Source organism: Oncorhynchus nerka, linkage group LG11 (assembly GCF_034236695.1).
Source record: "Oncorhynchus nerka isolate Pitt River linkage group LG11, Oner_Uvic_2.0, whole genome shotgun sequence".
Taxonomy (NCBI): domain Eukaryota; kingdom Metazoa; phylum Chordata; class Actinopteri; order Salmoniformes; family Salmonidae; genus Oncorhynchus; species Oncorhynchus nerka.
The window spans coordinates 29,738,523-29,760,652 of NC_088406.1; the positions used below are offsets into that span (position 1 = coordinate 29,738,523).

At 43.5% G+C, this 22,130-nt stretch overlaps 2 protein-coding genes across 6 annotated transcripts in view; both read left to right on the plus strand.

Annotated features, from left to right (window-relative positions):
- Positions 1-919: 919 nt before the first annotated feature.
- Positions 920-6,188, plus strand: tirap (toll-interleukin 1 receptor (TIR) domain containing adaptor protein). 2 transcript variants are annotated; one of them, XM_029672267.2, is made up of 3 exons: positions 920-1,955; positions 4,420-4,986; positions 5,123-6,188. In XM_029672267.2, exons 1-3 carry the CDS (start codon positions 1,604-1,606, stop codon positions 5,299-5,301), a joined length of 1,098 nt encoding a protein of 365 aa, XP_029528127.1. In that variant the 5' UTR covers positions 920-1,603; the 3' UTR covers positions 5,302-6,188. The 2 variants fall into 2 exon arrangements, with proteins under 2 accessions (XP_029528127.1, XP_029528128.1); XM_029672268.2 differs by lacking the exon at positions 920-1,955 and adding an exon at positions 2,558-3,714.
- A 4,857-nt stretch (positions 6,189-11,045) lies between these two features.
- LOC115136662 (CMP-N-acetylneuraminate-beta-galactosamide-alpha-2,3-sialyltransferase 4-like) overlaps positions 11,046-22,130 on the plus strand; it is a 38,589-nt gene continuing 27,504 nt past the window's right edge. For 2 of the 4 annotated variants that reach the window (XM_065024388.1, XM_065024389.1), the window contains exon 1: positions 11,046-11,338. The gene's annotated coding sequence lies outside the window, so the exon portion shown is untranslated. Of the gene's footprint in view, positions 11,339-20,255; positions 20,307-22,130 lie in introns of all 4 variants that reach the window. The other 2 variants (XM_065024387.1, XM_029672269.2) reach the window with 2 other exon arrangements.

Below are 22,130 nucleotides of genomic sequence, written 5' to 3' on the forward strand. Positions count from 1 at the left end.
CTTATCCAGAGCGACTTACAAATTGGTGCGTTCACCTTAAGACATCCAGTGGAACAGCCACTTTACAATAGTGCATCTAAATCTTTTAAGGGGGGGGGTGAGAAGGATTACTTTATCCTATCCTAGGTATTCCTGAAAGAGGTGGGGTTTCAGGTGTCTCCGGAAGGTGGTGATTGACTCCGCTGTCCTGGCGTCGTGAGGGAGTTTGTTCCACCATTGGGGGGCCAGAGCAGCGAACAGTTTTGACTGGGCTGCGCGGGAACTGTACTTCCTCAGTGGTAGGGAGGCGAGCAGGCCAGAGGTGGATGAACACCAACTAGTATAAGGAGCGTTGTTTCCTGTTTCGCCACACAGATCTTTACTATAGACTACTGAGGTATTCTGTATGTGAATCTTTGTCTGCAATTGCATTTTATTACTAGAGAGTTTTATACCAAGGTTCCTGTGCCTGTGTCATCTATCTGGAAGACTGATTGTCAAAGGAAACTTACATCAACCCATGCAAAGGACTACCCAACACTTCCACAGCTTCTTGCATCTTCCTCATCACATATTTCACATTTCCACCTCTGTTCCACAGAGCCACATCATCAGCATACAAAAAACATTACTTTTCTGTGATTGCCACAAAGTCATAAACCCCGCCTATTTCTAAAATGTATCTTCTTAAATGGCAACTTTACCACTTTTCAACCTCATTTTCATTATCTATTGGACAATGTCAAAATTGTCCAGTGTCAAAATAATGTGAAAATGGCACATTTCTATGTTTTGTAGAAAAAATATAAAGTTAAAAAGTTCTACCCAAAAGTTTAAACTGTCACGACTTCCACCCGAAGCTGTTCCCTCTCCTTGTTCAGTGTTCTGTGGTCTACGTCCCGGCTTTCTAGCCGCCACCGATCCATGTTCCATTTTTCCTTTTGTTTCGTCTGTTTACACACCTGGTTCCCATCTCATAATTATGTTCCTTATTTAACCCTCTGGTTTCCCTTTCTGTTTTGTGCGTGATTGTCTTTCGTGTATTCCGGTGTGTTGTAGTTTGAGTCCTGTTTTGTTCTTGTTTGGAACGGGATTTTGTTACGTTTTGGATTGAGTAAATCAGTGATTGTTACTCTCATCTGTGTCCTGCGCCTGAGTCCTTCGCTGTCTTTTAGATAGACTCTGACAGAATCACGCACCATAAACATGAAGTCAGCAGGTGCAGCTAGCCCTCCCCTTCAAATGGAGGAGCGCATTCAGCAGCACGCGACCATGCTGCAGAGTCTGGGTACAGCCATGGAGCGCGTGCTGCAAACCATGGACCGATGGGAGAGAGGGTGTTTACCCGTGCACCCTGTGTCGTCTCCTCAGGTTCCACCATTACCTACCGTGATGTCCACCCCTCCGTTATCAGGATCCGGTGAGATTCAACTCTCGCTTCCGAGGGCGTATGATGGGACAGCTGTCGGGTGTCAGGGGTTCCTACTCCAGCTGGAGTTCTACCTGGCATCTGTCCAGCCAGCCCCTTCGGGACGCGAGAGAGTGAGTGCCCTCATCTCCTGTCTGAACGGTAAAGCCCTGGAATGGGCCAACGCCATCTGGGGCAGGGAAGGCCAGACGTTGGATGATTATGAGGAGTTCACCTGGGGGGAGAGCGGCGGTGGAACGCCTATTTCATCTAAGTCAGGGGATGAGGAGTGCTCAAGATTTTGCGCTGGACTTTAGAACTCTGGCGGCCGGCGCGGGATGGAATGAGCGGGCCCTGATCGATCACTACAGGTGTAGCTTACGAGAGGACGTTCGTCGGGAGCTAGCCTGCAGGGACACCACCCTTACACTGGACCAGCTGGTGGACCTATCGATCCGGTTGGATAACCTGTTGGCCTCCCGCGGACTTCCTGATCGGGGTCCGTCAGTTCCATCCTCAATCTCTCCTTATCCATCCCCAGGAGGTAGAGGTATCAGGCGGAGTGTTGGTGAGTAGGCACACCACTCACCCAGAGCTCCCTGTTGCACACGTGGTTGTCGCTAGAATTTCCGAGATTTCCCCACGTTCCCAGCATAAATCGCTAGTAGATTCAGGCGCAGTTGGGAACTTTATCGACCGTTCCTTTGCTATGAGATTAGGGATCCCTATTGTGTCTGATGTTCCCTACCCTATACATGCCTTAGACAGTCGTCCTTTGGAGTCGGGGCTAATTAGGGAGGTCACAGCTCCGCTCACTATGATAACGTCAGAGTCATAGGGAGCGAATTAGTCTCTTCCTAATCGACTCTCCTGCGTTCCCTGTTGTGTTGGCTTTGCATGATCCCACTATTTCGTGGCAACAGAGGGCTTTCAAGGGATTGTCCCGTCAGTGCTCAGGAAGGTGTGTAGGTGTTTCCTTAGGTGCCACTACGGTGGAAAGTCCAAACCAGGTCTCCACCATGCACACCCCCCAATACACACTATTAGTTTTGTGATTACATGGAGAGCAAGAAAATACCATCCCTCTGGCCAAAACCCCCCACCCACCCGCGAGTGGGGTGTTTCGCTTCCTCTTCCATCTGTAAATGAGCTATGTCCAATGCAAAACACAAATCTGGTTGCAGATCAGATGGTTCTATGGTACTACAATTACTGCTATGGGATCAACTCACATACAATACTGACATGTAGGCCTATCCCTAGCCAAAGAAACTTCATCCTCCCTCCTTTTCTTTGCTCCAAAATTAAAGCTTACAGTATGTTTGTCCTCTTGGACAAGGTGCTAAATCCATATTTCTGATGAAGTGTCTGTCATTTATTAAAGGCTTAGGCCATTTTAGAGTTATTTTACCAATCACACATGGAAACGTATATTGTTTTGAAATTCTCACTTTTCAAAAGTAGGTTGTCATATTATGCACTTAGTGGTGTGTCAATTTCCTTGAAAGACTGACATTTGGTTGAAAGACGGATATTCTTAACCACTAAAAGGACACACTGACTACGAAACACTTTTTCTGATGAGGTTTTGGTCTGTATGCATACTTCCTTCAAATAACATAATAGGCTACTATCACTATGGCTTGTGGTGTTAAAATTGAGAAATAAATACAGTAGCCTACATACATGACGGACCATTAAACGGCTATACATCACACGTTGTGCCACAGCTTGTCTGTGAAAGTTGTGGCTAAAAGGGTAACTGCATGACTTCCTTCCTGTTGCGTACATAGTTCCCTAAAATATTTGATTACCTACTGAATGATTTGATTCTAACCCAGACAAGAATAATGAATCTGCAGTTGGACGGATGGACAATCAAGTAGCCTACGTTAGAAAACATGCTACAGTTGGATTATTTTTAGTCTATAGGCTAGACCTCTCCTGCCCTGCACTATGGACAAAAAACGTATCTATATTGCAATTTAATGAGAGACATTGTGCGTTGTGGGAATCAAGACATTTAGACAAACAGTGAGCTGCAGCTGCTACAGATTCAGCTTCCTCTTTTTCTGCTGGGAGTATCAGGGAACCCTTTGGTGTGTTTTATGACATTTTTTGTAGTTAATGTATTTAACTTTTCTTTTTTGCTTCAATAATGAGAATTACTGTTTTATGTGATCAACTCTGTTAAGTGCTTAGTGTGTATACAGAGCAGCACATCTATTAAAAGAAAGAAAAAAATCAAATGCGAAGGATATTACAGTATTTCTTATTGGAGGTACAACATTGCAATAGTCTGGAGAATGATGTCAAGAGCATGTACGGTAAGTTGAAATACTTTTTTCCTAAACCACATGTACTGTTTGTAGATGATCAACTTAACAAAAAGAACATCTATTCACAAATTGGATATAAACTTGCCTGTTTTGATAAACAGTTATGATGTGAAAGAACCAGTGGTGGAAAAAGTACACAATTGTCATACTTAATAGAACATGTTTCAGGTGAAAGTCACCCAGTAAAATACTATTTGAGTAAAAGTCTAAAAGTAAATGTATTTGGTTTGAAATATACTTAAATATAAAAAGTAAATGTAATTGCTAAAATTACTTAAGCGAAAGTAAAAGTATAAATCACTTAATGTCTTATATTAAGCAAACCAGATGGAACTATTTTCTTGTTATTGTTTTATTTACAGATAGCTAAGGCACACTCAGACATTTATAAACTAAGCATGTGTGTTTAGTGCATTGGTCAGATCAGAGGAAGTAGGGATGATGTGAATTGGACCGTTTTTCTGTTCTGCTAAGCATTCAAAATTTAGCAAGTACTTTTGGCTGTCAGGGAAAATGTATGGATTAAAAATTACATTATTTTCTTTAGGAATGTAGTAAAGTAAAATATAAAATAGAAATAGTTAAAAAGAATACAAATACCCAAAATAACTACTTATGTAGTCCTTTTAAAGTATTTTTACTTAAGTAGTTTGCACCACTGGAAAGAACCCATGTTTAATTCTCTTGTTTCAGGTTGGTTCCGTCGACTCTTAGTGAAAAAAGAGTCTCCACAGAGCAGCTCCTCTCCACATGTACAGGTCAGGACTCCACCCCCTTCTGTCGATGATGGTGCCTCATCATTGGTTCCCACCTCCACTCCTAACCCACCACCACCTTTTCTGAGCTCTATGACTCGTTGGAGCCAGACCTACGACTTGTGTGTGTGCCATAGCCCTGTGGACATCGAAGAAGCCATCCGTCTGGCCACTTACCTGGAGAAACCGGCATGTGGCCTGCGCTGTTTCCTGCGGCAACGTGACGCCAGCGTGGGGGGTGCCATCCCCACCGAGCTATGCCAGGCTGTGCAGAGCAGCCATTGCTGGGCCCTTCTGATCACCCCCAACTTCCTGCTGGATGACTGGTGCCAGTACATGATGCACCAGGCACTGTCTGAGGGGCCCATGTCCAACCGGATCATTCCCCTGGTCCTAAACCTGTCTTACTCTCAGTACCCAAAGGAGCTACGCTTTTACTACTACAAAGACCTGAGCAAGAACCCAGAGCGAGGCTACACACAGGTGTACAAGACAGTGCTGAAGTGTGAGTAGTAAGTCTGGTACAATTCTTCAGCTATTATTAAGAGTCTGTGGTTGTTGACAAAGAGTAATCTGTCAACAACAACTAGAGACTCGTTCAAATCTATGGCTGTATAACCTCTTTGTGCTTTCCTTTGTAGACTTGGAGGACATGGATGAAAAAGATGCTGCTAAAGTTGATTGCAACATGCACAGTACTAGCAATAGATTGGAAGGGGCTTCCTGTTTTCCAAGGACAAAACTGTCATCAAACTATCAGAATTCTGAGCCTCTGCTTTCACTTCAGGAGATTGAGAGGACAGAGGCTGCAGATTCATAGGACTATTGTACATCACACTCTGGAGGCTGCTGAGGTGAGAACAGCTCATAATAATGGATGGAATGGAGCAAATGTAATGGCATAAAACCCCTGAACCATGTGGTTGATGTATTTGATACCATTCATTACCACAAGCTCGTTCTCCCCAATTAAGGTACCACCAACCTCCTGTGAAATCACACGATAGCTAGAATAAAGAAGGAGCTGACTGACTTAGGGAAATCCCCTTACAAAAACAATCAACTGGGCACACACTGGTTGAATCAACACTGTTTCTACATAATTTCAATCAAATAAAATAAAATAATGTTGAACCAACGTATAATAGACGTTGAATTGAGGTCTTTGACCAGTGGGACTGCACTGGTTGACTGATCTGACATGACCACAATTAACTTATTTTTTTATATCGAGTTTCTTATCACAAATGTAAATATTAATACATCTAATCCATTTTGTTGTGTGCAGACTTGCGATCTCAATGTACACTGATTCACACATGGTGCTCAAAAGCCAGAGTTATGTGCAATAGTAACCTACTTGGACTGGGTTTTCAGTGGAATAATATGTAACCCAACATGGGAGAGTGATGCAAGATAGTAGAGCAGAACATCCCTTTGGTACAAATGATGTTGCTCTGATATGTCATAACCAATGATGTGTATTAACCCTGGATGACTAACGGGGCGCTGTATTGAAGCCACCGGGCAACCATATTGGCACTTCTCCTGAAGCGTAAAACTATTTTGGAAGCTATAAGAAATGTATTTATTATTGTCTACATTAGTTTTTTTTATATGATTATTCTATTACAGACACCTTAATGAATACTTTAAAATTACATTATGTGAGCTAAACATAAAAATTAAAAACTATATACAAACATGTTCCTTCAAGTATTATTTAGAGAGTACTAATGTTACTGTCCCCACTACTTTATTTAAAGGGGGAGATCAAGCGGAGCCTAACGGTTATAAGCCTATTTCTATTTTGCCCTGTTTATCAAAAGTGTTGGAAAGACTTGTCAACAATCAACTGAATGGCTTTCTTGATGTCTATAGTGTTCTCTCTGGTATGCAATCTGGTTTCTGCTCAGGTTATGAATGTGTCACTGCAACCTTAAAGGTCCTCAATCACGTCACCATTGCCCTTGATTCTAAGCAATGTTGAGCTGCTATTTTTATTGACTTGGCCAAAGCTTTTGATACAGTGGACATTCTCCGTGGGCTGGCTAAGGAGTATTGGTGTCTCTGAGGGGGTCTTTGGTCTGGTTTGCTAACTACCTCTCAAAGAGTGCAGTGTATAAAGTCAAAACATCTGCTGTCTCAGCCACTGCCTGTCAGCAAGAGAGTACCCCAAGGCTCGTGCCTAGGCCCCACTCTCTTCTCAAATTACATCAACAACATAGCTCAGGCAGTAGGAAGCTCTCTCATCCATTTATATGCAAATGATAGTCTTATACTCAGCTGGCCCCTCCCTGGATTTTGTGATAAACACTCTACAACAAAAAGCTTTCTTAGTGTACACTGTACAACAAGCTTTCTCTGCCCTTAACCTTGTTCTGAACACCTCCACCTGGGGCGGCAGGGTAGCCTAGTGGTTAGAGCGTTGGACTAGTAACCGGAAGGTTGCGAGTTCAAACCCCCGAGCTGACAAGGTACAAATCTGTCATTCTGCCCCTGTTCCCAGGCCGTCATTGAAAATAAGAATGTGTTCTTAACTGACTTGCCTGGTTAAATAAAGGTAAAAAAATTAAAAATATCGTAAATTGGTCCTCTTTCACCCCAGCTGCCAAACTAACCCTGATTCAGATAACCATCCTACCCATGCTAGATTACAGAGATGTAATTTATAGCTCGGCAAGGGTGGTCTCGAGTGGCTAGATATCCTTTACCATTCGGACATCAGATTTGCTACCAATGCTCTTTATAGGACACATCACTGCACCCTATACTCCTCTCACCTGTCGCAAGACCCACTGATTGATGCTTATTTATAAAACCCTCTTAGACCTCACTCCTCCATATCTGAGATATCTACTGCAGCCCTCATCCTCCACATACAACACCCGTTCTGCCAGTCACATTCTGTTAAAGGTCCCCAAAGCACACACATCCCTGGGTCGCTCGTCTTTTCAGTTCGCTGCAGTTAGCCACTTGAACGAGCTGCAACAAACACTCAAACTGGACAGTTTTATCTCCATCTCTTCATTCAAAGACTCAATCATGGACACTCTTACTGACAGTTGTGGCTGCTTTGCGTGATGTATTGTTGTCTCTACCTTCTTGCCCTTTGTGCTGTTGTCTGTGCCCAATGTTTGTACCATGTTTTGTGCTGCTACTATGTTGTGCTGCAACCCTGCTGTGTTGTCATGTTTTGCTGCCTTTCTATGTTGTCTTAGGTCTCTCTCTTTATCTAGGGTTGTGGCATCACTCTTGTCATTTGTGTTCTGTCCTTTATTTTATTTAGTTATTTTTTTTGCCCCTGTCCCTGCAGGAGGCCTTTTGGTAGGCTGTCATTGTAAATAAGAATTTGGTCCTAACTGACTTGCCTAGATTAATAAATGTTCAATAAAATACATTTTAAAAATCCACAAAAATACTTCTATACAATTTTGTCAAATGCATAACATTTAGTTGAAATAGTGTAGAATTCCATTTATTCCTATGGAGGACTGCTCCTACTAGGGAGTGCCAATATGGCCGACAGGTGGCTTCAAAGCCTCTCAATGGCCAATGCATAGCAAATAGAAATCCAAGGTTTATATAAGTCATTGGTCATAACAAGGATGAATAATCAGCTTTCCTACCTTAAAGGGGAAGTTCACCCATTTTTACATGTGACCTTATCTTCACTCTTTCTGTGCTTCTGTTGATCGCCCAAACTGTTTTTTATATATTTAGTTTTGTTAGAGAGAATTGGAAATCACATTTTGCTCTCATCACTTGCTAAAGACTACAATGCATTGTGAAAATGTGTAGAAAGAAGCATGTTATGAAACACTTTAAATCAGAATATTATTCTGTATAATGTCTCTGCACTCAATTTGAGAGATGTCTACTGTCCCATAAATCCATATTTGCATAATTTTGTTGTAAATAGCATCATTCAAACATGAATTTATTGAACAGTGGGGTAAAAAAAACAGACTGAGTGTAGAGACATCCAGAATGAGATTCTGATGTAATATGAGTTGGTCTGGAGTGTTTTTGAGCATTTTATAACATACTTTAGACGTGTTTTCATACTGCATTGGAGTCAGTGACAATTTTCTCTCTAACAAAACATTTTTTTTTATATTTGGAGGGGGATCAACTACAAGCACAGAAAGAGGAAAAATGCCACATGTTAAAATGTGTGAATTTCCCCTTTAAGGTAGGAAGGCTGATTCATCCTTGTTATGATGAATTACATGCTGGATTGCTGATGGTATCCATTGGCGTTTGAAGCCACCGGTCAGCCATATTGCCCTTTAATGCCAACCTGAAATGGAAAGGAAAGAAAAACACTTGTTAGTATCTACCACTAGATGACATGTCGGACACATTTTATCACTGGAGAATGGTATGCAATGAATTAATGTTCGAGTCTTGTTCTTTGCTAAATATAATCAGCAGATTGAAATGTGACAATACTAACCACATCAGCACAGACACTGCACATAACATGAAGCATCATCCGTGATCAATTTGTATTGCAGCCTTACATATTAATCTCTATTCCCAAGAACCATCAACATTTTCCTTGGCCAGGAGGGGAAAAAAATATTTTTCTTTGTCTTCCCTGCAGTGTTGTAATTAGGGTTCTGAGACAGATGATTTTTGACATTAAGTGGCTTTAGCTAAGCTTATATTCGAGTTGGACATTGCAAATGACCTTTGATCAGGCTTTTAGGTAGGATGATGCTTTGGCAAGGGCAGTGTTCTGGTAATAATCACACTGACAAACAGGATAGTTTTTCATTTTTCAAATTAAGTTATTAAGCTGTTCCATGCTTAGTAATTTTATTGAATTAGCTAGATTATATCGTCTTTATATAAATTTTCTATTTTATTACTTCCATTGCACCTGTGATACTGTATGTGTGAAAGGCAGGGCCTTTTTCTAACATCTGTCAATTTATTTAGTTAAATCAATAATTAAGGTGGACAGGATACAAAGTTATACAAATACTTTCCCCCTACAAAATCTATTTTAATGATGTGATCTCTGCTACGGATTAAAGCAGATTAAAAGGCATTTGAAATTAAGCTCTCTGTAAAAGGCCCTCCAAAAGGTCCCTTTAATGTTTTTGGGGGGCCAAGCCAACTTTGTGGCACAAATGAAAACCAGGATTAATCTTTGAAAGGCACAGATACTCTAAGAAGGTTATGTTGCCAGAATCAAGCATCGTTCCCTCTATGACAATGCAAATGAGATATGAAAATGCACCTTCTACAGAGGCCACCATTTCCCTGCTAACTTAGGCTTTTCTCTCTATGATAAGGTCTATACTAATAAAGTACATACTAGGGAAATGTGCAATAGCAACACCTTTGTAAACCACAGTGAGGGAAACCGAGACACCCTTAAGTTTGTAAAGTTTCACACAGTAGATATGACCTAATTACTATTACCTTAGTCAGGAATATGTGCAAAAACACACAGATGAGACTGCAAGATGTAGATTACTTGCACTTCAAATGTGATGTGAAAACTGAAATGGAAAACTGACTTCTCCCACGCAGTTACAACCAAGCAGAGATGGGCAGTTCTCCTGTCTGTTTTTTACAGGGCTCTGACACTGCCCTTGGTCAAAGAAGAAGCAAACATTTGCTTTCCCTTTGCTTATTGGCTTTCAAAGTTTGTAGTCTGATGTCAGGAATTAGAAGTTCAAAGTCCAGTAAATTTAGGACAGAGGTGGATCCATTTTGTTACATTAGACATCTACAGTATCATAAAATTACAACTTAATACAATACGAGAAGGTAATGATACATTTATTCTGAAGTTGAGCAACATTTACATATTAAAGAGACATTCCTCTTGAGTATCTCTTTTCCCCTTACAAATAAAAATCCTGTGTGCACACAGCAGGTAATACCAACCTGACCTAGTGCTACAATATTCTCTCTTCACTCAAATATGTTGGCATATTGTTCAGGGTAGCCTAGTGGTTAGAGCGGTGAACTAGTAACCGGAAGGTTGCAAGTTCAAACCCCCGAGCTGACAAGGTACAAAATCTGTCGTTCTGCCCCTGAACAGGCAGTGAACCCACTGTTCCTAGGCCGTCATTGAAAATAAGAATTTGTTCTTAACTGACTTGCCTAGTAAAATACAGGTAAAAAAAGAAGCGCTAAACCTGCTCGTGGGTCTCATGAACAAATGAGAGAATTCTGGATATTTCTTCCCTTTGGGAATCAGCCTTCTCGCTCCGGCTCAAGGACAAAAGCTGCCCACTAGTTCTATCAGACAAAACAAATCCAATATTGTCAACTGTGGGTGTTGCCATTGTCTCATCACACACTTTTTTTTTTGAATAAATATAAATAGGCTATTATAAAATATGATGACTTGAGAATGTGTGAAACTGTTTGTAGTTCACAGGAAAAAAAGCACATTTAATTGTACTTCAGAACTACTTTAAATACAGACAGCATTCAATCAATAAATTGATGAATCATTTTCTGTAAGTTGCTCAAGAACTGCATGCGCTGCGCATGTGCCAAAAATAAACATTTTGAAAAAGGGTAGGCGTTGTGCTGACTACATTCCAATGGATCGTTCACTCTGCCCGCGGAGTTAGCAGCCCGTTAGATTACAGCCAACATATTATGAATTTGATATGAAAAAGTATTTGCTTCTTAAATGTGGTATGTGTCCATGTTTTCAAGTCGTGTAGACATTATCATTGAAACGGAAACCACGGCGCCTCCCACTTGGCGCATAAAAACGCCTATTTCTTGCATCTCAGAGATAGAGTTTAACGTTACTAACGTCCGTTTACATGCCTATGCTATTCTGCTTCGGATTGCCACATTTGTTAACTACATTGCTGGTAAGTGAATTCCCATTTGCTTTTTAAAGTTTTTCTTCTATCAACCACAGCTGCCAAATACTGCGATTTAGCTGGCTAATTTTAATAATTCAGGAAATAGTGGTTGCATGCCATGCAATCGCATAGAGGCATCTAAAACCTATTTTAATTTAAAAGTTCTTAAATCAAAATGCTTAATGTATACTTTTCTGAACTTACTTTGACATCCGTTTGCGAATCGATTTGTTTAGCATAGGATTAATACTTTAGCTAATAACCAATTTGTAAATGTTATGCTGTTTTGTTGCCAAGTTACAGCACATTAATTGAGACAGAAACAGGGGACACTCAATTTGGTCATTTTTATGAATGATGAACAAAACCGTATTTTGTTGGAAAAACTTAGTGAAAAACTAAAAACAAGTGCAACATGGCAGTTGGATGGCTTCACAATTGTTTTAGGAAAGTTGATGTGAAAATGGTTGTGGAAGTTGTAACATTGGGTCCAGGATGGTGGAAGATGTTATCCTTTCATTTTCACTTCCCTATAGTCTCCCTAAGCAGTCTGTTAACAGAATCACGAGAGCGTCTATTTAGTTTGATTCCCCACATGCTGTCTCCCTGTCAGCAGGGACATGTCGTGAGTTGCCCCCTGAAATGAAGTCTGGCCCATGAAATTAAGTGCAATGAGGTTGGCCTTGGCAGTTATGACTGTCCGCAAACTGTCATGCATGTTGAGCAACATGCAATGTCCATTGTGTTATATTCAGCTAAATCATTGTTTTTTTCTGAAAGATAACAAACTAGTGAAGCTCCACACAACAGTGAAAATGTAAAACTGTTAGGCTATATATTTTTTCTTTCTTTGATTGTATGTAAGAGTGCTGATAGTCTTGTTTTCCATTAATGACTTTAGTGTCCTCAGTATTCTTGGATTAGGCCTAAGCATGATATAAAAAATAAAAAAGCTGAAATGTATATGCCTATAGTCTTATACAGCAACACACAGTGCGTGTTCAGTTTCTTGTAGGTCAGCCCACTGGTCCTAGTATTGAAAAGTATGACTGGTTATAAAGAGTAGCATAGTTGGTGCATAATGAGATTACTAATGTTCACTTCAATAGATTTTGTTTTCTCAGATTAACATTGAGAGATCCAGCAACCCGAGGGCATTGTGGTGTTTTCTTAACAAGTCCAATACAGCAAATGAAAAACTTCTTGTTAATCTACCCATGGTGTCCGTTTAAAAAATAAATAATAATAGAATTTTAAAAAATGCTTTACAGTGAAATCACAACATATTATGTTAGATCATGCCAAATCCAAAAAACCCACAGCCATTTTCCCAGCCAAAGATAGGAGTCACAAAAAACAGAAATGGAGAGAATTAATCACTAACCTTTGATCTTCATCAGATGACACTCATAGGACATCATGTTACACAATATACCCTGCTCAAAAAAATAAAGGGAACACTTAAACAACACAATGTAACTCCAAGTCAATCACACTTCTGTGAAATCAAACTGTCCACTTAGGAAGCAACACTGATTGACAATACATTTCACATGCTGTTGTGCAAATGGAATAGACAACAGGTGAAAATTATAGGCAATTAGCAAGACACCCCCAATAAAGGAGTGGTTCTGCAGGTGGAGACCACAGACCACTTCTCAGTTCCTATGCTTCCTGGCTGATGTTTTGGTCACTTTTGAATGCTGGCGGTGCTTTCACTCTAGTGGTAGCATGAGACGGAGTCTACAACTCACACAAGTGGCTCAGTGCGAGCTGAGCCACTAGCCACATCAATGCGTGCTGTGGCAAGAAGGTTTGCTGTGTCTGTCAGCGATGTGTCCAGAGCATGGAGGCGCAACCAGGAGACAGGCCAGTACATCAGGAGACGTGGAGGAGGCCGTAGAAGGGCAACAACCCAGCAGCAGGACCGCTACCTCCGCCTTTGTGCAGGGAGGAGCAGGAGGAGCACTGCCAGAGCCCTGCAAAATGACCTCCAGCAGGCCACAAATGTGCATGTGTCTGCTCAAACGGTAAGAAACAGACTCCATGAGGGTGGTATGAGGGCCCGACGTCCACAGGAGGGGGTTGTGCTTACAGCCCAACACCGTGCAGGACGTTTTTCATTTGCCAGAGAACACCAAGATTGGCTAATTTGCCACTGGCACCCTGTGCTCTTCACAGATGAAAGCAGGTTCACACTGAGCACGTGACAGTCTGGAGACGCGGTGGAGAACATTCTGCTGCCTGCAACATCCTCCAGCATGACCGATTTGGCGGTGGGTCAGTCATGGTGTGGGGTGGCATTTCTTTGGGGGGCTGCACAGCCCTTCAAGTGCTCGCCAGAGGTAGCCTGACTGCCATTAGGTACCGAGATGAGATCCTCAGACCCCTTGTGAGACCATATGCTGGTGCGGTTGGCTCTGGGTTCCTCCTAATGCAGGACAATGCTAGACCTCATGTGGCTGGAGTGTGCCAGCAGATCCTGCAAGAGGAAGGCATTGATGCTATGGACTGGCCCGCCCGTTCCCCAGACCTGATTCCAATTGAGCACATCTGGGACATCTTGTCTCGCTCCATCCACCAACGCCACGTTACACCACAGACTGTCCAGGAGTTGGCGGATGCTTTAGTCCAGGTCTGGGAGGAGATCCCTCAGGAGACCATCCGCCACCTCATCAGGAGCATGCCCAGGCGTTGTAGGGAGGTCATACAGGCACGTGGAGGCCACACACACTACTGAGCCTCATTTTGACTCGTTTTAAGGACATTACATCAAAGTTGGATCAGCCTGTAGTGTGGTTTTCCACTTTCATTTTGAGTGTGACTCCAAATCCAGACCCTCCATGGGTTGATAAATTTGATTTCCATTGATAATTTTTGCGTGATTTTTGTTGTCATTTACATTCAACTATGTAAAGAAAAAAGTATTTAATAAGAATATTTCAGTCATTCAGATCTAGGATGTGTTATTTTAGTGTTCCCTTAATTTTTTTGAGCAATGTATGTGTGTTTTGTTTGATAATGTGCATATTTATATCCAAACATCTTAGTTTTCATTGGCGCCATGTTCAGAAATGCCTCCAAAATATCCGGAGAAATTGCAGAGAGCCACATCAAATAACAGAAATACTCATAAACATTGATGAAAGATGCATGTTTTACATAGAATTAAAGATACACTTGTTCTAAATGCAACCGCTGTGTCAGTTTCAAACAAACTTTACGGAAAAAGCAAACCATGCAATAATCTGAGACGGTGCTCAGATAGAAACAACATTTCTTTGCCATGTTGGAGTCAACAGAAATACGAAATTACATTATAAATATTCCCTTACCTTTGATCATCATCAGAATGCACTCCCAGGAATCCTAGTTCCACAATAAATTGTTGTTTTGTTCGATTATGTCCAAGTAGCTACTTTTGTTAGTACGTTTAGTACACATATCCAAACGCTCGTGCAGGTCCAGTCAGACAAACTTCAAAAAGTTATATTACAGGTCGAATAAACTTGTCAAACTAAGTTTAGAATCAATCATTAGGAAGTTTTTATCATAAATATTCAATAACGTTCCAACCGAAGAATTCCTTTGTGTCGATAGAAGTAATGGAACGTAAGTCGATATCATGTGGAATGCGCATGACAAGGACCTGGCTCTCTGCCAGACCACTGACTCAGTCCCCTCTCATCCGTCCCCACATCAGAGTAGAAGCTTCATTCAAGGTTCTACAGGCTGTTGACATCTAGTGGAAGCCGTAGGAAGTACAAACAGATCCATATCCCCTGGGATTTCAATAGGTGATGAGTTGAAAATCGACCAACCTCAGATATCCCACTTCCTGGTTGGATTTTTCTCAGGTTTTCGCCTACCATATGAGTTCTGTTATACTCGGACATCATTCAAACAGTTTTAGAACCTCCAGAGTGTATTCTATTCAATAATAATATGCATATATTATGATCTGGGACAGAGTAGGAGGCAGTTCACTCTGGGCACGCTATTCATCCAAAAGTGAAAATTCTGCCCCCTATCCCAAAAAAGTTAAACAGTTAAACAGTCCAAAATCACATTACACAATTTTACAAACAATTTTACAAACAGTATCATCCTCACTCTCATCTTATACAACAATTAGATGTCAACCTCATATCTGAGGTTATATTATATAAACAGCGTTATGGTAATGTGGCCGCACCGTCTCCCATGAGCTTCACCAAAATGTAACAAACCGTTCGTAGCTGGTTTCTAAACCGATCTTCTATACCTTCTCCGGAACATAAATGTTGTTCGGGCCTCAAGTTCTGTGAGTTGGAAGACATTTAAGACATTTAAGTCATTTAGCAGACGCTCTTATCCAGAGCGACTTACAAATTGGTGCTTTCACCTTATGACATCCAGTGGAACAGCCACTTTACAATAGTGCATCTAAGTCTTTTAAGGGGGGTGAGAAGGATTACTTTATCCTATCCTAGGTATTCCTTAAAGAGGTGGGGTTTCAGGTGTCTCCGGAAGGTGGTGATTGACTCCGCTGTCCTGGCGTCGTGAGGGAGTTTGTTCCACCATTGGGGGGCCAGAGCAGCGAACAGTTTTGACTGGGCTGAGCGGGAACTGTACTTCCTCAGTGGTAGGGAGGCGAGCAGGCCAGAGGTGGATGAACGCAGTGCCCTTGTTTGGGTGTAGGGCCTGATCAGAGCCTGGAGGTACTGAGGTGCCGTTCCCCTCACAGCTCCGTAGGCAAGCACCATGGTCTTGTAGCGGATGCGAGCTTCAACTGGAAGCCAGTGGAGAGAGCGGAGGAGCGGGGTGACGTGAGAGAACTTGGGAAGGTTGAACACCAGACGGGCTGCGGCGTTCTGGATGAGTTGTAGGGGTTTAATGGCACAGGCAGGGAGCCCAGCCAACAGCGAGTTGCAGTAATCCAGACGGGAGATGACAAGTGCCTGGATTAGGACCTGCGCCGCTTCCTGTGTGAGGCAGGGTCGTACTCTGCGGATGTTGTAGAGCATGAACCTACAGGAACGGGCCACCGCCTTGATGTTAGTTGAGAACGACAGGGTGTTGTCCAGGATCACGCCAAGGTTCTTAGCGCTCTGGGAGGAGGACACGATGGAGTTGTCAACCGTGATGGCGAGATCATGGAACGGGCAGTCCTTCCCGGGAGGAAGAGCAGCTCCGTCTTGCCGAGGTTCAGCTTGAGGTGGTGATCCGTCATCCACACTGATATGTCTGCCAGACATGCAGAGATGCGATTCGCCACCTGGTCATCAGAGGGGGAAAGGAGAAGATTAATTGTGTGTCGTCTGCATAGCAATGATAGGAGAGACCATGTGAGGTTATGACAGAGCCAAGTGACTTGGTGTATAGCGAGAATAGGAGAGGGCCTAGAACAGAGCCCTGGGGGACACCAGTGGTGAGAGCGCGTGGTGAGGAGACAGATTCTCGCCACGCCACCTGGTAGGAGCGACCTGTCAGGTAGGACGCAATCCAAGCATGGGCCGCGCCGGAGATGCCCAACTCGGAGAGGGTGGAGAGGAGGATCTGATGGTTCACAGTATCGAAGGCAGCCGATAGGTCTAGAAGGATGAGAGCAGAGGAGAGAGAGTTAGCTTTAGCAGTGCGGAGTGCCTCCGTGATACAGAGAAGAGCAGTCTCAGTTGAATGACTAGTCTTGAAACCTGACTGATTTGGATCAAGAAGGTCATTCTGAGAGAGATAGCGGGAGAGCTGGTCAATGACGGCGCGTTCAAGAGTTTTGGAGAGAAAAGAAAGAAGGGATACTGGTCTGTAGTTGTTGACATCGGAGGGATCGAGTGTAGGTTTTTTCAGAAGGGGTGCAACTCTCGCTCTCTTGAAGACGGGAGGGACGTAGCCAGCGGTCAGGGATGAGTTGATGAGCGAGGTGAGGTAAGGGAGAAGGTCACCGGAAATGGTTTGGAGAAGAGAGGAGGGGATAGGGTCAAGCGGGCAGGTTGTTGGGCGGCCGGCCGTCACAAGACGCGAGATTTCATCTGGAGATAGAGGGGAGAAAGAGGTCAGAGCACAGGGTAGGGCAGTGTGAGCAGAACCAGCGGTGTCGTTTGACTTAGCAAACGAGGATCGGGTGTCGTCGACCTTCTTTTCAAAATGGTTGACGAAGTCATCTGCAGAGAGGGAGGAGGGGGGAGGAGGATTCAGGAGGGAGGAGAAGGTGGCAAAGAGCTTCCTAGGGTTAGAGGCAGATGCTTGGAATTTAGAGTGGTAGAAAGTGGCTTTAGCAGCAGAGACAGAGGAAGAAAATGTAGAGAGGAGGGAGTGAAAGGATGCCAGGTCCGCAGGGAGGCGAGTTTTCTTCCATTTCCGCTCGGCTGCCCGGAGCCCTGTTCTGTGAGCTCGCAATGAGTCGTCGAGCCACGGAGCGGGAGGGAGGACCGAGCCGGCCTGGAGGATAGGGGACATAGAGAGTCAAAGGATGCAGAAAGGGAGGAGAGGAGGGTTGAGGAGGCAGAATCAGGAGATAGGTTGGAGAAGGTTTGAGCAGAGGGAAGAGATGATAGGATGGAAGAGGAGAGAGTAGCGGGGGAGAGAGAGCGAAGGTTGGGACGGCGCGATACCATCCGAGTAGGGGCAGTGTGGGAAGTGTTGGATGAGAGCGAGAGGGAAAAGGATACAAGGTAGTGGTCGGAGACTTGGAGGGGAGTTGCAATGAGGTTAGTAGAAGAACAGCATCTAGTAAAGATGAGGTCGAGCGTATTGCCTGCCTTGTGAGTAGGGGGGAAGGTGAGAGGGTGAGGTCAAAAGAGGAGAGGAGTGGAAAGAAGGAGGCAGAGAGGAATGAGTCAAAGGTAGACGTGGGGAGGTTAAAGTCGCCCAGAACTGTGAGAGGTGAGCCGTCCTCAGGAAAGGAGCTTATCAAGGCATTAAGCTCATTGATGAACTCTCCGAGGGAACCTGGAGGGCGATAAATGATAAGGATGTTAAGCTTGAAAGGGCTGGTAACTGTGACAGCATGGAATTCAAAGGAGGCGATAGACAGATGGGTAAGGGGAGAAAGAGAGAATGACCACTTGGGAGAGATGAGGATCCCGGTGCTACCACCCCGCTGACCAGAAGCTCTCGGGGTGTGCGAGAACACGTGGGCGGACGAAGAGAGAGCAGTAGGAGTAGCGGTGTTGTCTGTGGTGATCCATGTTTCCGTCAGTGCCAAGAAGTCGAGGGACTGGAGGGAGGCATAGGCTGAGATGACTCTGCCTTGTTGGCCGCAGATCGGCAGTTCCAGAGGCTACCGGAGACCTGGAACTCCACGTGGGTTGTGCGCGCTGGGACCACCAGATTAGGGTGGCCGCGGCCACGCGGTGTGGAGCGTTTGTATGGTCTGTGCAGAGAGGAGAGAACAGGGATAGACAGACACATAGTTGACAGGCTAGAGAAGAGGCTACGCTAATGCAAAGGAGATTGGAATGACAAGTGGACTACACGTCTCGAATGTTCAGAAAGTTAAGCTTACGTAGCAAGAATCTAATTGACTAAAATGATTAAAATGATACAGTACTGCTGAGGTAGGCTAGCTGGCAGTGGCTGCGTTGTTGACTTTGTAGGCTAGCTGGCAGTGGCTGCGTTGTTGACACTACACTAATCAAGTCGTTCCGTTGAGTGTAAAGTTTCTACAATGCTGCTATTCGGGGCCAGCTGGCTAGCTAGCAGTGTTGATTACGTTACGTTGCGTTAAAAGAACGACAATAGCTGGCTAGCTAACCTAGAAAATCGCTCTAGACTACACAATTATCTTTGAAACAAAGACGGCTATGTAGCTAGCTATGTAGCTAGCTACGATCAAACAAATCACACCGTTGGGACTGTAATGAAATTAAATGAAAATGTGATACTACCTGTGGAGCGAAGCGGAATGCGACCGGAATGCGAAAGTTCTATTCAGTAGACGTTGGCTAGCTGTTGGCTAGCTAGGAGTGACTCCTACGTTAAGGACGACAAATAGCTGGCTAGCTAACCTCGGTAAATTAAGATAATCACTCTAAGACTACACACTCTAAACTACACAATTATCTTGGATACGAAGACAGCAAAGACAACTATGTAGCTAGCTAACACTACACTAATCAAGTCGTTCAGTTGAGTGTGATAGTTACTACAGTGCTACGGTAGACGGTGAACGTTTGCTAGCTGGCTAGATGCTGGGCAGATAGGAGGACGACGAAGAAATGCCTTTGTTCTCTATGAAACGTCACTCTGTCTCTATACTGTGTGGCCATGAGGCAGGGTCTTCCCTAGGAATTTACGACCTCTCTGACCACAGCAGCCTGGTTGTAGGAGCAGAGAGAGGGTAATGGTGCTCGCTGTACCCAAAGAGGGCAACGTCATGACACAGTGGTCAGGTATTCTGCCACTGTGTACGCTCTGTTTAGGGCCAAATAGCATTCTAGTTTGCTTTTTTAAATTTTGTATTATTCTTTCCAATGTGTTAAGTAATTAGCTTTTTGTTTTCTCGTGATTTTGGTTGAGTCTAATTGTGTTGATGTCCTGGGGCTCTGTGGGGTGTGTTTGTGAACAGCGCCCCAGGACCAGCTTGCTTAGGGGATTCTTCTCCAGGTTAATTTCTCTGTAGGTGACTGCTTTGTTATGGAAGGTTTGGGATCGCTTCCTTTTAGGTGGTTGTAGCGGGTATCGGCCTAATTCTGCTCAGTATTCATTATTTGGTGTTCTACGTTGTACACTGAGGTTATTTTTGCAGAATTTTGCATGCAGTCTCAATTTGGTGTTTGTCCCATTTTGTGAATTCTTGGTTGGTGAGCGAACCCCAGACCTCACACCCATAAAGGGCAATGGGTTCTAACTGATTCAAGTGTTTTTTTGGTCAGATCCTAATTGGTATGTTGAATTTTATGTTCCTTTTGATGGCATAGAATGCCCTTCTTGCCTTGTTTCTCAGATCATTCACAGCTTTGTGGAAGGTACCGGTGGCGCTGATGTTTAGGCCAAGGTATGTATAGTTTTTTTGTGTGTTCTAGGGCAACGGTGTCTAGATGGAATTTATATTTGTGGTCCTGGCGGCTGGACCTTTTTTGGAACACTATTATTTTGGTCTTACTGAGATTTACTGTCGGTGCCCAGGTCTGGCAGAATATCTAGGTACTGCTGTAGGCCCTCCTTGGTTGGTGACAGAAGAACCAGGACATCAGCAAACAAGACATTTGACTTCAGATTCTAGTAGGGTGAGGCCGGGTGCTGCAGACTTTTCTAGTGCCCGCGCCAATTCGTTTATATATGTTGAAGAGGGTGTGACTTTAGCATCTGTCTCACCCCACGGCCCTGTGGGAAGAAATGTGTTTTTGGCTATTTTAACCTCACATGTTTGTGTACATGGATTTTATAATGTCGCATGTTTTACCCCAACACCACTTTCCATCAATTTGTATAGCAGACCCTCATGCCAAATTGAGTCGAGGGCTTTTTTTAAATCAATAAAGCATAAGAAAACTTTGCCTTTGTTTTGGTTTGTTTGTCAATTAGGGTGTGCAGGGTGAATACATGGTCTGTTGTACTGTAATTTGGTAAAAAGCCAATTTGACATTTGCTCAGTACATTGTTTTCACTGAGGAAATGTACAAGTCTGCTGTTAATGATAATGCAGAGGATTTTCCCAAGGTTGCTGTTTAGGCTTATCCCACAGTTATTGGGGTCAAATGTATCTCTACTTTTGTGGCTTGGGGTGATCAGTCCTTGGTTCCAAATTTTGGGGAAGATGCCAGAGCTAAGGAGGATGGAAAATAGTTTTTTTAGTATTGCCAATTTGAATTTGTTGTCTATATTTGATCATTTCATTGAATACCATCAACACCACATGCCTTTTTGGGTTGGAGGGTTTTTATTTTGTCCTGTAGCTGATTCAAGGTAATTGGAGAATCCAGTGGGTTCTGGTAGTCTTTAATAGTTGATTCTAAGATTTGTATTTGATCATGTATATGTTTTTGTTCTTTGTTATAGAGCCAAAAAGATTGGAGAAGTGGTTTACCCATATCTCCATTTTGGATAGATAATTCTTCGTGTTTGTTTAGTGTTTTCCAATTTTCCCAGAAGTGATTGGTCTATAGATTATTCAATTACATTGAGCTGATTTCTGTATTGTTTTAGTGATTCACCATAGTGAAGGCATAGACTCAGGTTTTCCGGGTCTCTGTTTTTGGTTGGACAGGATTCTCAATTTCTGTCTCGCTTTCTCTGGCACTCTCTCAGTTCAATTGACTTTATTGACATGGCAAGTTCGTTATTACTTACATTGTGTCTGCCTGCCATCATAATAGTAGTGGACATGGGAGAGAGAATAAGGTAGACGGCACGGGTAAAAAAATGTGATTTATGGCCCTGTGTCCAGATGACCCGTACATGTCCAAATATGGGCCTCCGGCCAGGACATCCTGTTCCTGTTGTCACGTGTTAGAAGGTGTGTTATTTCATATCTATATTGCATCTATTACTTTGAAGTTTCATGCTGATTGATGTCTAGGGATCAGAGACCCGGAAAACCTGAGTCTATGCCTTCACTTGAACATATTGGGGAGGGTCTGGGTGGGCATCTGTCCGTGGTGGCGGCTCTGGTGCTGGACGTGGCCCCCACTTCACCGTAGTCTTAGTCCCCCACCTTGTCCGCTTCCGTGGCCTCCTAGCCACGGCGACCCTACTTAATGACACTGGACTGAGGTGCAGCTGCTCGGGACAGAGGTGCAGCTGCTCGGGACAGAGGTGCAGCTGATCGGGACAGAGGTGCAGCTGATCGGGACAGAGGGGCTCCGGCGGCTCGGGGCAG